At 31.7% G+C, this 15,853-nt stretch overlaps 1 protein-coding gene across 1 annotated transcript; it reads left to right on the plus strand.

Annotated features, from left to right (window-relative positions):
• The first annotated feature begins 1,639 nt into the window (after positions 1 to 1,639).
• On the plus strand, positions 1,640 to 15,563 carry LOC148624083 (neo-calmodulin-like). The gene is made up of 5 exons (XM_088566572.1): positions 1,640 to 2,109; positions 10,613 to 10,643; positions 11,051 to 11,194; positions 13,898 to 14,140; positions 14,672 to 15,563. The coding sequence occupies exons 1-5, from the start codon at positions 2,107 to 2,109 to the stop codon at positions 14,701 to 14,703; spliced, it is 453 nt and encodes a 150-aa protein (XP_088422698.1). The 5' UTR covers positions 1,640 to 2,106; the 3' UTR covers positions 14,704 to 15,563.
• Positions 15,564 to 15,853: the final 290 nt, after the last annotated feature.

A 15,853-nucleotide genomic window follows, 5' to 3' on the forward strand; every position in this document is an offset into this window, starting at 1 on the left:
AAAGAGATCGAAAAAGGAAAACTTATAGCCATATTATGCGACAAATACTATTACTTTCCGTATAGTCAACCTCGTATAACAACAACTTATTCGTTATGCAAGAGCCTGCCGAAACTTTTTTGTACCGCGCTAACTTCTTACAATTAGAATACTAGAACAGGCTTGCCATAGTTTTTAGTGGATTACGGAGTTTTATGTAAGTGTTTTTGGTTACTTTATGTTCTTTGTTGTGTGTGTTTATTTTCCTTGTCTGTATTCGTTATACTTGGACTATGTTATTTTTTTTTATCACCCTTCGATTCTTAGCTTACTTGATTTTCCTTTGAAGTTCAATAGAATTAAAGTCTACTGACGTGATAATTGTTTGTACTACATATTGAAATTTTAGAAGAAGAGAAGTGTCATTTCTATAACCAAAAAAGCCAGGACATTAAAATATAACAACTAGCATTTCCTATACTGATAAATTTTCCTTGAAAAAAACAAGCAAATTTTATGCTGTCAACTGAAATATCTATAATCAGTATGATCAAAAATTGTTATGACCTCCTTCCATTTGTTGTAGAAGACACAACATAACACTGTAATTGCTACATTTGTCTATTTGTCAATTTCCTGATCTTTTCCCGTCTATTTGTCAATTTCCTGATCTTTTCCCGTCTATTTTCAGTAGAACTATTGATTGTTATATTGCTGTCACTTCGTCTAAAATCATACTTTACTGGGTGCTGATATTTTAGAATACATTTTAAATTCATTCAAAACTGTATTTTCTGTTTTTCTGAAAAATGTAAATGCAGCAGGCAATTATTCGGTATTTTGAATAAATAAATAAAAAGTGGAAGTAAATTACAAAACAGTATGTATGACATCGGAATTGCCAAAATGATTTGAATAAGTACCAAAAACATTTTTTGAGACCAATTTATTTTTTAGTGATTTTATAATTATAAGTATGTATCGATGATTTCTTTATGCCGATATTAACATGACTAATACACAACTACTTGGAATCGAACATCAACACGTAAAAGTATGGGGTTAGTCTTTTAAAATTTTTGTAATTATTTTGCATTCCTCTCTGGATTTGAGATAGTGATAACCACCTACTACCTTCATGACACAGTGGTCGTAGTGTTTCAAAATTTCCACCCTTGGAAAATAGAGCTGGTCCAACATTTCCGAAAGGGAGAAAAAATGTTTTCCGTCATAATAGAAAATAGCATGGGAAAAAAAATATGACTACTAGCAACATCGTGAAAACAAATACTAAGTCAGATTAAGAGGAATTTCCGTCTAGTGTTTATCGCTGTCTTAATGTTATATAAAATTTCTTGATTTGAGCATTTAACTTAGTTAAATGTTTACTTTGTAAATGTTTTTCTTATATTTTTCAAACCCCTATGCTAAAACATGTATACATTACCAATTGATTCCAACAACAATTTGAAACTTACGCCATTCGACAATGGAAAAATGCATGAAGAGATATGGCACACATATATTCGTGGTATTATTTAAGTTTATATTCCGGTTGAGTAAAAATGAGTATCAAAGCCTCTTTTCACGCTTACTTATTCTGATAACTACTCTAATGAAAAAACCTAGGTATTATTAGCAAAGGTTCCTTGTGTTTTTTGCATCATTATCGTCCATTAATGATAATCAGGCTGTGCTGCTGAACATTTCCTGACTTATGCCTGAAGATAACGCCCACAGACGATAGCTTCAATTCAATAAAAGCTCAATATTTATAGGGAAATATCAGATTCTTTCCCGTTAATCCTGATTTCAAGTAACTGTTTTCGTCTTAATCAAAACGTCGTTAAATTTCATTGTTCAGCTCGTTACTGACTGACTAAGTGGTGATATTGCGGTAACATATTTGCACGTATCGCTAAATGATTTCTATCTGCCATAATCATTGTCTATTACAGAGTGATCTATACCAGTACACAAACTGTGTTATGTCCATGGTAATTCTATCTGATTGCTGATTTCGATAACTGTTGAATATACATTGATTTATTATATTTAGGAATATTCAGGACGAACGACATTCAAGCATTTGACTTACTTCAGCAGTTTAGACCATAACAATTGCCAATGGTGAGTACTGTAAACTTTGATAGTATTGTTAGCATAAGGAATAATAACAATAACTACAGGATTATATAGATCTGTTGTTTTATCAAAACTTTCACTATATTATCAATGTCAAACTTTCTGAACTATCTATTGCATGCATCTGTTACTAATTGTTTCGATAAGAAGCTGCTCAATCAAGGTTAGTTTGATGCTTTCTTATCGCCAGATGATTTGAGGAAATAATGCGTTATGTATGTGTGTAATCAGTGAGCATATTTAGGTTTCTGGTGCATTATTACCCGTATCCACGGTACACTTCAGCATTTTATCATGCTTACCCATATATATATGGTACATGCATGACTTTCATCATGTGTCCGATTACAATAACAAAACAATTTCCGCTTGGAAATATGATTGAATACTTTCACTAGCCTACAATAATTGGTCATGTTATTTTAAAAGCATGTTAAATATCCATTAGTTTTTTTTCAGCTGGTGCTATTCTATGTGATATACAAATTAAAAATCGTATTTTATTTCATAATCTCTTATAAAAACATGAATATAAAAGCATGCTAAAAGCAAATTTAAAAAAAAAATCATATGACAATTTCAAAGAAAAGAAGAAAAGAAAATGAAAACTACAAAATAAATGCAAAGAAATAACGAAGGGGGCAAAACAAATCTAAATCTAAAAAAAAAAGACTCCAACATCCAGTGAGCTTGACAAAAGTTAACACTTTTACGTAATGTTTTATTTTTCCCATTGGATACACCGTATGTTCCAATATTACATGCGAAGAAATCACATTTTAGAATACGAAAACCGTACTACTCTTTCTATCTATAACAAACGTACCTAAGGCGTTTGTATACGAGCGTATTAGATGAATCGACAATTAAAAAGATGCGTTGTGAAAAGAAATCGTTGCACCGCAAAAAGTGTCTTTATTTGTGAGTATACACTTATTGATTATTTTTACAATAGGCCAGGTTATCGAACAGGTCAAGTGTCTGTTGTGTCTCTATTTTTCTTTTTGTTTTGTTTTGTTTTGTTTTGTTTTTTTTTTCAATTTCTATTTTGAACGAGACAATGGCATTGGATCATAGCCAGTGTTATGTATAAAAGCATCTTAACTAACTGACTTTTCCAAAGCATAATATCAGCTGAAAAAGGAAAGAAATATATAGTTTGAAGTAAAATTTACAATGCAGCCAACTGAAATATCCAAGTATTTAATATATGTTTTATTACGTTTTTAACATTGATGTTTTAAAACATAAAAAAGAAAGTAACATTATTGAAGTATGTTAATAGTCATACTTAAGTTTTGAAATTCATACTTAAGAGGGCGACCACGCAAAAACCAGGCAGTTGGTGACACTTGGCAAATTTTGTTTAAAAAATTAATTCATTTTATAACATAAATGCATTGAACGTTTGCTTTTGATTAACCACAACGGTTAAAGAGAAGTAAATTACATAGAAAACATCGAAATTCACTGAAAAAGGGAGGTAACTCTTTCATTTTATGCAAAATTTGGTTGCTTTTATAAGGAACTCTAAAAATTTGCTGAGCCATCCATTGCCGATTAAAAAAGTCTTTGTACTATTTGACATTCATTTTATACAAACATTATATTGGAACAAAAAATTCCGTGGGATAAAATTTTTCATCAGCCAAGTGATTATAGGATTTGCCTGGTTTCTACGTGGACAGTCTGGGGTATAATATATTGTGTTAACCAGTATCGTGACAGTTAACATATTTTTAGTTTTAATTGATAGGAAACACAAGCCAGGACGCTATTCAACAACTGAAATATCATTGAACGAAGACAAATATAAACCAACAGAATTTATTACTTTTTATTTTTTTTTTTAATTATTTTTCATCGCTGAATATCATGTTCGATGTATTAAATTATTAAGTTCTCAAAGAATCTATTTAGTAATGCAAAACAAAATCAAAATCTTGACTTCCTATCGACATGCCTCCAGATTATAATGGATTAAGTAAGACATTAATACACAGCTAGAGACAAAGTAAAATGTTGTAAAGTATTCATCATTAACAAGGAATTGTTCTAATCATGACTGTTTTCTGTTACATAACTCGAAAAGGGAGCCCGGTACAAATTTTGAAAAATAGAATTTCTCAAATTTTGAAACTTTTTAGACAATATTGAACGCGTTGTTGCTATTCTGTATTTTATACGATGTTATTTCTCTCTTATAATTAAAATATCTTAAAAAGTGACAATGCCTCTTATGGTGTGATATTTATTCTTAAAATAAATATTGGGCAGAGTAAACATGTTCGTTAACTTTTCCTTAATCAAATCTCGAGAAAAGCATAATCTCTTTTGCATCGGAATATATTTATGTATTTAACTCTGTATATTGCATGGAGGAAAAGTTCAAGGGAATGTAACTTGCAAAATCAAATCATTTTGGTTAGACAGAAATTGAATAAGTTAAAAGTTTTTACCTAAACTGCAGAAGTTGAAAGTTTATATCCGAGCTGCATACATGTGAAAGTTAATACATAAGTTTCAGTTAAAGGATCGTACTTACATAAAACGTGCATTTGATAGTGTTTGTGTTTGAAACAAAGGGATTAGGTCATGCTTCTTTAAGCTTTGTGTATATAAGGTACAAATAACTTAATTGTAACCACGATTGTGGGTTCAATTGTTTGTCTATACTTCGTCCGTTTCTTTTTTATGAATTTAAGAAACGTTCTAATATGCACCTTTATCAGGAATAAATCTAATCCATTTGTTCCATTTTTTGTCTTCTAGACGGCACTTCATAACTTGAACTGGTGGTCTTTGTATGTTGCCGGCAAGTCTGGGAGAGAACTTTCATTAAACAACTCTTAACGTGGATATTAATCTATTAATCTTGAATATTTGATGAATAGATTGGTTAATCGAACTAAACGCTATAACCTGTGTTGTTTCCGGACAATTTATAACTCTATAATCAAGAATACCAAGGATGGCTAGTACAAACTGATTTAATATGATACATTTCAATCATTTGTCTTGTATGGTTTTTTGAAGGTTTTTCATTAGGTATCATATCAATACCTTTTTTCAAGTAAAAAAATCAAATAATCACGACAATTTGTGAAAATATATGGATCTTTGTATTAATGTTTATATCTCTGTGGACGTATAAGCAGTATGTTTTATAGCAAAGAGTATTATCAAAATTACCGAATTATTTCAACAGTCACGGGGGCTTATTGTGTGTATATAGTAATCATCTTATCTGTCTGTCTGTCTGTCTACATATCTTTTGTGTCGATACTTTGTAAGAGCAACTATTAATACAACTCAACAGATATTAATGAAATTCCATAGAACATTGCATGTAAATGTGCGTGTAGGGAGCTTCTATTATCTGAACTACTCTTAAACTGTTATATGGATATAAATAAAAGACATTATACACATAGATGTGCATGAAACAAATATTTTTGTCCGCTTCCTGCAAAATAAGATAATGTTTCACGTGTGAAAACCGAGTAAACACAACTTCTCATAAATGGTTCGTAGAATTTGATGACATTTTACACAAAAATTCCCCCATATTTCAAAGACAAACCCATACCAATTATTTCATATTCCTATACTTCACCCATTGCATCCAAAATTTACAATTATAAAAAGGTATTGCAGAACCTAAATATTGAGGACTTCAAGGCTAAACCACCCGACTGTTCTTGCAAAAACTCTCCATTCAAATATGGTCCTTCCGGTCACGTCGTTACGGGAGATTTAACCATCATCAAAAACGAATCTATGCGTAATATCCTTTCTAAAGGTCCCAAGTACCGTGAACCACGCTCCATAAATTGGAATTATAACTTTAAAGTTCTTATGGATGCCGTAGAGGGCCACGCAAGAAAATGGATAAAACGAGAACAAGAAGACATTGAGTGGTTAATCCAATGTTTATTATCAGATGTAGACGTAGAAAATAATAGCAGTGATAAGACCTCTACTTATACCTTACTTGACAGAAAACAATCTTTTAGTATAAAAAAAACCTGAAAATTCGGTACGAAATTCAAATTTTCTTTTAATTGAACAAATTGCACATGATTTCACTGTAAATTTGTCGCTGATTGCATTGAATGTGTATCAAGGATTTGACCCTGACTTAGTCACCATATATCTCATCTAAAGTCTGCTTGTAATTAGTACATCCCTAATTGTAATATACAGAAACCATGGTTACCTAAGAAAAACCGTTAGTTAAAACAATACAAGATGAACGTAGTTGCTAACAATTGCTCGAATTATGTCGCTTTTCATTTCTAAATTCATGCATAAGGTGTCAAGACAATGATTATGAATATACGATGTGTTATTAAAGATGGAATCTGGTTCTTCATGGTTTGATTAAGTGTAAGTCATTCCTATAAACGTGGTGCGAGGCGACTGACGACCATCATACAAAATTATTCATATTACGTAGTATGCACTACCAAAAAAAAGAGAGTTTTATAAATTGTTTCTTTAACAACAAATTAGAGCTCTGAAATTCTTTTGGTGAGATTTCAAAATTTTAATATTGAATCGTTAAATGTTCAATCTCAAGCGTCATTTTAATATTTAAATTCGGCGGAAAATTAAATTTTGGCGAATTAACATCTTGCATTTTGTATTACTCTTTGACATTCAAAATAAAGCTGTTGGTATGATGAATTACCAGCAAAAGTACATAATGGAAAGCTGCTATTTAAACTGTGATAACAACTTAGTGGTTATTATAGACTGAAGAAGGCTTATAATTGATAAATTATTTAAGATAAATTAACAGAAAAGGAAAAGTTTGAAGTTTATTTTGTAACGCTTTTTTTTCTAATTGTCTATTGTTAAAGATAAGTCCTGATACAACACTTCACACACAACAACGTCTGTGTTAACTGTTTTATTTAACTGAATACGGAATTTTTCGTTGAAATGTACGTGAAAAGTATGAAGTAAAAAGCAAAAAAAGATTTTTTTTATCTTAAGTCTCGAGTCGTCAGTAAAGAATGTAATAACTTTTTAACAAAATGCTCTCCAAAATGTGTACATTTAATACCAGTTGAGTTTTTTTTTTGTTTTTTTTGTTTTTTGTTTTTAAATTTTTTCTAATTTGGATAAAGAGAGCTTCACAATTTACCATTCGTCTTATCGATCTTTCTCTTACAATACGGTGTTAAAGAAAAAATAAAATTATTCCAAATTTGAGCCATAATTTACTCAGCCAATGACAGAATAACAAAAATATGATTCAATACTTCCCCCATTATTTAACAATATATTTTCAAATAACAATTTGACTGCTTCCGAAAAAAATATATTTCTTTCGCGCTTGCATGATATAAAATTTTCTAACTCAACATAAAATCCCAGGCCCCTTCGAGAAGAAAACGGTCTATGCCTTAATATATTCTATTCATTTTGGACATTCTAACTCCACTTCTCATCTTACGATGATAGCAATACTACAAATTAGATGTCTTTGTGCTAGGACCAAAAATAAAAAAGAGATGTCTTAACTTACGACATCTTCCATGACCTGACTATCCCAAGACCACCCTAAGATATGTCTTAGTCTCTGGGCACATCCGTTAAACAGGCTTAAATTGGTTACTATGTTTGTTTTAATCGTTACCTAATATCTGATAAGATCGTAATACATGACCAAATAATCCCAAAGTAAAATTTTGTCACCAACGGATAGATATCTATGTCAAATGAATAACTACAATAATTTGAAAACTAATCGACCAGGTATTCTACTTGACCCTAAACTAACCACAAGGCTTACATAGAATGTATAGAGAACAGCGAGAAGAAATGTATTATTATCGTGTGTAGGAATGTTATAGTGATGGCAAACTCAGATTGTCAAATGACATCTGATTTAAATACTGTCCGGGAAGGATTGTTAGGTTGGAAAACTTACGTGCGCCGCTATATGGAGCTTGTAATGGTGTATCAAAGGCCTACCATACTAGTGATCATAGATTTTGTTCATTTGTTGCGCATGTAATCAGAGATATAGAACGGTCGGTACATATGCTGTTTAGTGTTAATTTCTCGGATGGTTTAGTCTTTATTATTTGAATTTCAAGTACAGAATAATATAATTCTGTGTTTACTTCGATTCGATGGTCATTAACGTCGACTTTGTCGTAGAGAAAGTTGAAACCATCAAAATATAGGAATGGCTATAGTCTCTACAATAAAGAAAAACACATTAATACAAGAAACTATTTTCATCAAGGAGGAAGGTCATATTTTGTTGGAGAATATCGGTCGTGTAAAATTCTTCGATATAACTGTAATAGTTTAATCCTGAAACAGGCTTCATATTTTGTTATATTACATAATACATAACTAAAATGATGAACGTCAACTTTGTCGGATAACTAATTTGTAAAAAAGCAATAATGAACTCGTTCTTGTTTTACTCAAATCAATTAAGTATTTCGCGTCTTCATTTATCCGAGGTGTAAACGCTTCTAAAAGCAATATCTTGCATTCTATAGCAGCAATAAAACATGAAATGTCTTTCTTGTAAGTGTTCATTTGCGGTACAGATTGGATTGTCTGACATGATTTTCATACAAAGTTTAATATCAAGGAAACAACGGATTTCCTTTTGTTAAACTTTTGTATGGTAAAGTGCTGGGCAAAAGTAAAATTGTTTTTTAATTTTATTTGTGTATGTAATTTATTTTAAAGATTGTGGGATCAGATCAGAATCCAATGATTATCCTTAACAATAATGTATGTGGAGATAAACTTTTTCAAAGTAGTTGAAAGAAAATAACAGACCAAGTATGAATATGAGGCATTTTTTAAAATAACTTTAGGCGAATAGAAAATATAGATACACTAAATGTAGTAAAAGAAGTTTCTTATAAATCTTAAGCACCCTTGCTCATTAAAACTGCGTCTTAACTTTCAGTTTAGTCGAAGTATTGCAGTGATACTTTTTTCTTATTCGGTAAATGTTATGCTTATATCCGAGTTCGAACTGTTTAAAAGTATTTGCGTTGTTACGAATTCCCATAAATATGCACAGAATACAGAATCTGAGTATATTTAGGTTTTGAAGTTGACAAATCTTCAACGCGGTGTAACGGTTGTGTATCTTCTTTAATATACGTGCTAGAATGACATTACAGTGTGGTACTTGAGCTGTTTTCGGATGTAACGATTTTGTCCAAAATAACGGATTTAATTCATATGCAACAAAATGCTCATTTTGCTTAAATGATAAAGTAATAGAATAATTTGACGCATCATACTGAATTCATTAAGTTCCCTCTTCGGAATAAAACCCGTGATTATTTGTATTTAAAATTCAACCAAGGTATTTTTAACAGAACCGACAACTTAGCATTAAAATTGGAATGTTGTTCATTCATCAATTTCATAAAACTTCTTTGATTAAATTGTCCAAATTTAGGATATTTTTCTATTGCGTCTATTCCCAAACCCTGACATACAGGACACAGCGGACATCGAGAAACGATCTACCATTAAAGATTAACGACCAAGGATAAACAGTCATAACTTAATAAAGACTTCTGATTTAAAATTAGTAATTTCTCATTTGTCACTAGGAACATTCCTTCTGTCCTTCATGAAGTTTTCATATTACAGCGTTGCATCATTACGCCACAGCCGAATCTACACGGATTTTTTTTAACTATGTTTAACTTCTTACAAATAACTTTGTTTTCACATTACTTAAGTTAATACTCGTTGATTAAATCAAGTTGACCAAACGAGGAATAGAATATTCATATCAAGGTTCAAAGAATAACAATCTCCTCTGCAGACTTGAAAACGCTTCCTGACTAACCACTTTTAACTAAGCTAGTTTTCATGCTCCTCTATACATTATGTGATTATCAAAAAGCCTGACCACTATTCATTACAACCCGTGAGTTTTTTTTGTGATGCACTGAACTAATTTTCATAAGATGGCGGGGTAGTTTGAATGTGACATGGCGTGTAAATACCCTCTGTGGTGGAAGAGACCTTCACCAAACAAAATTAGTAATACACATATACCCTCTGTAGTGTAGAAGATGGACATAATGTACCGAAAAAACGACAACATACATCAAGTCACAAAAATTAGCTGAAAAACTAATTTGTACGGAGTTATGTTTTTGCAATCTTGTTCACAATGTCTAGTTCCCCACTTACCTTTTACTCGGATATGTTGTTATATGAGAAACTTGTCGAGTGTTTCCAGATAAGCATAGAACGTTTATCATACCAGTGTTATTGGCACACACGTGTTTTGTTAAATTTTGTCCTGAATTATTCATATTGTCGTTCTTGTTTTAATAATCATTGAGAAGAACTGTGTATTTTTTGTGTAAAATACACTTACACTAAAAATGCAGGTTAATGTTAAAAATTTTTCTATCGACTAATAAGCCAACAAAAATAATTCATTAAGTTTATTCGAACTTTTTTTTTATTTAAGGCTGGTCAGTTTTCAGAGGAAACAATAAGCGGTAAGTGAAACATGCAGCTTTGACTCAATTTGTGGGATTTTTCTTTCATTGTAATGTGGTGTTGAATTTGAACTTTGTGTTTAATTAGTGCGACAAATATGAAGTAATTTGGGTGTTTTTGATTATTTTATTCCAATATCTGTTTTTTTTATATTTTGCTTTTGGTAGTATCATCGAGTGCAGTCTCAAGAGATGCTACTTAGGTATCTTTAATTGTATATTCAGCATTGTTTGCTATTTTCTAAAACTTCTAGCAGTTTTTGAAGTTATAAAAATATTAAAATTTATCTTTGCTCGAGTTTCAGGATTGTTTTACTTTTATGTGGTACTTTTTTTATACAAATCGATGGTAGAACATAATTTTGTGTGTACCGTTAAAAATGGAATGTCTAATATTACCTTTTCAGATTGGCGAGAGTCGTTCTCATTGTTTGACAAAAACAAAGATGGAGTCATTTGTTGTAGAGAACTTGGCAGTGTCATGAGATCAATCGGTCAAACTCCATCAAATGACGATGTTCAGCAGATGATTAAAGATGCTGACAAAGACGGTATAATTGTTCAAATTTCAAAGAAGATGTCTTTATAGCTGATCTGATCAGAAAGAAAGAATATCGTTTGGCTAGATCCTTCAATCTCAGTTTCCGCTATATAGATGACGTATTATCTTTGAACAATCCTAATTTCGGGGATTTGATACATCGCATCTACCCAAAAGAACTTGAGATAAAGGATACTACATACACTGTATAGTCAGCCTCATATCTTGACCTACATTTAGAAATCGATGGTAATGGAAAACTATTGACCAAACTTTACGACAAACATGATGACTTTTCATTCAGAATTGTCAACTTTCCTTTCATCTGTGGCAACATCCCTTCGGCTCCTGCGTATGGAGTGTTCATATCACAACTCATACATTATGCAAGAGCTTGCCGAAACTACGCAGACATTTTGTATCGCGCCAGAACTCTAACAAATAGGCTTCTGGAACAGGGTTATGTTGCTACAAGATTGAAGTCATCACTACAGAAGTTTTATGGTCGTTATCATGAACTCGTGGATCGTTATGGTGTATCCATCAGCACCGTGAAAATTGATTTATTCAACGGGTCATAGTTTTCCTTTCCTCGTTTGTCTACCCCGGACTTGACTTTTTATCAGCAACTCGGCGGGTGTTTCTAGGAAAGCAGAGGACGATTACCCTACCGGTGCACCTGGTCCATGCTCCCAGTTTTTAGTGAAGTTCGAGTTGCTCATTTACTTTTGTTACTTTGTATGTATCATTTTAGTTACTTTATGTTCTTTGTTGTGTATGTCTGTTTTCCATGTCTGGTCTTTGTCCCTGGATTACATTCTTTTGATTACCGCTATAACCTTGGTTCCCTTGATTACTCTTGCATATGATAATTCCATGAATCAATCTAATTAGCATATGCCTTGTTCTTCATTATGATTGGTGGTTCATCTTTTACGACCTCGACGAAGTCCGTTTTTACAGTGTAAATTCCATATACCTATCATAAACAAACATGACTACCATTCCATCGACAAAAGGCATTAAAGGTATGAAATCTGTTATATCTGCAACGTATATACTAAGCATCAATTTTGAAAGAAAATGGTTATCAGTTGCTCGCATATACTTCGGATACTTAAATTGACAAACGCTCGATGTCGGTTTAATGCCGCTATTTTTTTTTAATTTTGGGTGTCCTTCGGACTTCCATGAATGAATGGTCAGATTTTACATATCGATGAATTCTGGAAAAAACAGTGGTTTACACTACAATGCATCCAGAATGACTTTAAATTGTTTATTTACAGTAGAATATAAAAAGTCACATTTGAAATATTTAAGGAATGACTGTTGTATTTTGTCGGTCTATGAAGAGAAAACCACAGTCATCGTTTCTTACCAAAAAAACCTGCGAAGCAAGTTATTTTCAATTATGCACCACGGGCATGAAGGTTATTTCAAATAGACTAAACAAATATAAGTCATTCCTTATTATCTAATTTTAGAATCAAAATTCAACGAGTAAATTATATTACTATAAGCTCAAGAGAGCCTGAATCGCTCGCCTGGTTAACCATTTGCTAATTTGAAAAACTTGAGGAATGAGACAGGTTAAGTTAAATCAACTGAACTGTAGGAAGAGCTTTTATATAGCATTTTCATGACCTGAACCAGAATTTTGCTAAAGGCAACAATTTTATAATAATTTTGAAAAAAAACTGTCTTCCGACCCCTATGTTCCATTTTTAGTTTGGGCAGCCATATCTATTCGCAGATTAAAAATCATAACAGTCATTTTGAGCACAATACACTAATATGCTTATTTTCATTAAATGATCTTTAATGGTTTTAGAGAAAACACAAAAACTGTTTCAGGGGCCGTAGCTCTTATATCAATCGATGAATGGTTTTGAAAATTTAAGCATAGATCCGTCTCACGATAATATCCCCTGCCAGTATTTTGGTAAATGCAACGGTTTTTGAGTTATTTGCAAAAAGTGCCTTCTGACCTCTATGTTATATTTTTAGTTAAGGCGGCCATGATTTTTTTCACGAATCAATAATCCTAACGGTCACTTTGTTTGGGATACCCTAAGGAACAAATATGCAAACTGTGCAATGGTTTTCGAGAAGATTTTCAAAGTTGTACATGTGGAAAATGCCAAAAAAACTTTTACAAGGGCCGTAACTCCTATAACAGTTGACAAATCATTTTGAAATTTCGGCATAGGTCCGTCTCATGATGTTGAACAATATTATATGTGCCAGAAATTTGCTAAAGGCAACGATTTTTCAGTTATTTGCAAAACAACTGCCTTCTAACCCCTATGATCTATTTTTAGTAACAGCAGCCATGTTTTTTCACGATTCAAAAATCCAAATGGTCATTTTATGCAGAACACCCTAAGGAACAATCATGCCAAGTTTACAATCTGTCGATCTAGTAGTTTCAGAGGAGATTTTCGAAAATTTGTCCACGACGACGACGGACGCCAAGTGATGGCATCAGCTTACTTGGCCTTTGGCCAGGTGCGCTAAAAAAGAAGATGATGACGTTACAGTCACATTACAAAAATTTGTCTATGAAATGATGGACAAAATTGGTTATCCAAGCAGAAAACGTGTTATTTCTGAAGTTAAATTATTTAATTATGACAACAAAAATATTTCACAAATTATCACAATAAAGCAGCTAATGGAGAAATAAAGAAAACTACACAATATTTTACAGGTAATGGTACGGTAGATTTTGATGAGTTTGTCGCCATGATGGCTCGTTATTATGCAACAATGGACCCAGAAAAGGAAATGAGAGATGCATTCCGGGTTTTTGACAAGGACGGGAATGGATATATTAGTAAATCTGAACTAAAATCAGTCATGCATAGCTTAGGCGAAAAATTAAACGACCAGGAAATTGAAGAAATGATCCGAGCGGCAGATGCAGACAAAGATGGAGCAATAAACTACTCCGGTTAGTATCCTCATAATATACATTATAAACAGTAAATTTCATACGACCCAAAAACAAAACTATATTGTTTTAAACTGTCTATCTTTAAATTAAATGTTATTTGTGAAATCACCGATTTATCCCAGAATTATAATGATAAATTTTGGTCGAAGTGAACATAAAATATATTTAAAAAAAACAAATCCTTAATGGAGTCACACATACATATTGTAAATTTAAACAATTAAATATGTCCGGTTGTACGAATGACCAATAATGGATTGAAATAAAATCATTTGTATATCTTTCATTTTTCATCAGTTGGGTAGTAATACATGTAAGTTATATATATTTAACATATATGACATTGGAACCGAAATGCTCAAAAGATGAACTTTTCTTTGCTGTCTTTAGTGAAATTCTCAATTACTTTATTTACTCGCACAAATAAAGCATATTCAATATTACTTAAGATATGTTGCTTACCTGTTGATAATTGAAAATGTATATCATTGCCATACTATAAATAAAGTGAACAATTTTATTTTTCAGAATTCGTTAAAATGGTTTGTCAGGCAAAATGATGAAAATACTGACGACAAGAAGATGAACATATCTAACAAGCTCTCATCATTCCCAAATAACAAAAACATGGTTCCTAATCCTGTCTCCTCCTACCAAATCCTAAACAAAATATTATAAAAGAAAAGCTAAAAATGATCTACAAAAATAATCAATCATTGTTTTCAAAACGCCTTTCAATCACACGTTTTTGCATATTGATCAGGCAGAACTCAACTTATTCATTGTAATCGTTTTGACTTTTTATATTCGGTATCCTGTATGCAGTCCTAGAAGTTTTAAGTGTCACATCATTGCTACAGAAAGTTAATTAAAAAAAGGTAGATGCAAAATCATTCTTGTCTGAATATGGTGTTTATAAGTGTGCAGTTATCGGCACGTTTTATCAAAATTCTATGAGATTTCATTCATTTCTTTTAAAAAACATTTTAAACAGTTACATGTTTTACAACCATAACAGTTATATGAGTTTTCGAAATGTATTTGAGTTTTATAAAATAAAATGATGAAGGAATATTAATGTCATGTTTACGTTTGAATAATAAGATTTATCTAAAATAATACATGACTTTTTGTCGTATTGGGCGAACTAAGCGTTCAATATACAGTATACACTAAATACTGCAAGTATTGCTAAATAGGTAACAATAGCAATCATATTTGGTCAGTTATAGCTAGGGGACATAAAATTGTCTGTTTTTCGCGTGCAGTATTTTGTGTGTAGGTCTTATATTTTATGTGCAAAAGAGGGAATTATAGAAACGAATACAACAATAACTGTATAACTGTCAATATATTAATCGATGCTCTTTATATATATTTTGTTCATGTGTACATTACAAATATAATTTATCAACACTTATGTACGTCTGTTCAATGTAAATTTGTGTTTTATCATTTTCATGTCTAAGCCGTTTATTATTTCACACTTAATGAAATATGTAAAAAATATTCATTGTTCCATTTTGTTATATCACCTCATTTTGTCTCACGTAAACCGGGATTGCATGACCAAAATTAGAAACGAGATCGTAACTTAAATGGGATTATAACAAAAAAGAGAAGCTAGATACTTAAAGCAAATCATCACTCTCTTCAAATTAAAGTATGTTCATTTTCTTAAACTGGATATATGTACGCTCAATGAGATAC

This window comes from Perna viridis, chromosome 2 (genome assembly GCF_037379345.1).
Source record: "Perna viridis isolate PV_CMFRI_1.1 ecotype Kerala chromosome 2, ASM3737934v1, whole genome shotgun sequence".
NCBI lineage: Eukaryota > Metazoa > Mollusca > Bivalvia > Mytilida > Mytilidae > Perna > Perna viridis.

Excerpts from the sequence above, each read along its gene's own strand:
- LOC148624083 (XM_088566572.1), top strand. Across the intron at positions 11,195-13,897 it reads TAAAGATGCTGACAAAGACG|GTAATGGTACGGTAGATTTT; the intron begins GTATAATTGTTC and ends AATATTTTACAG. Across the intron at positions 14,141-14,671 it reads TGGAGCAATAAACTACTCCG|AATTCGTTAAAATGGTTTGT; the intron begins GTTAGTATCCTC and ends TTTATTTTTCAG.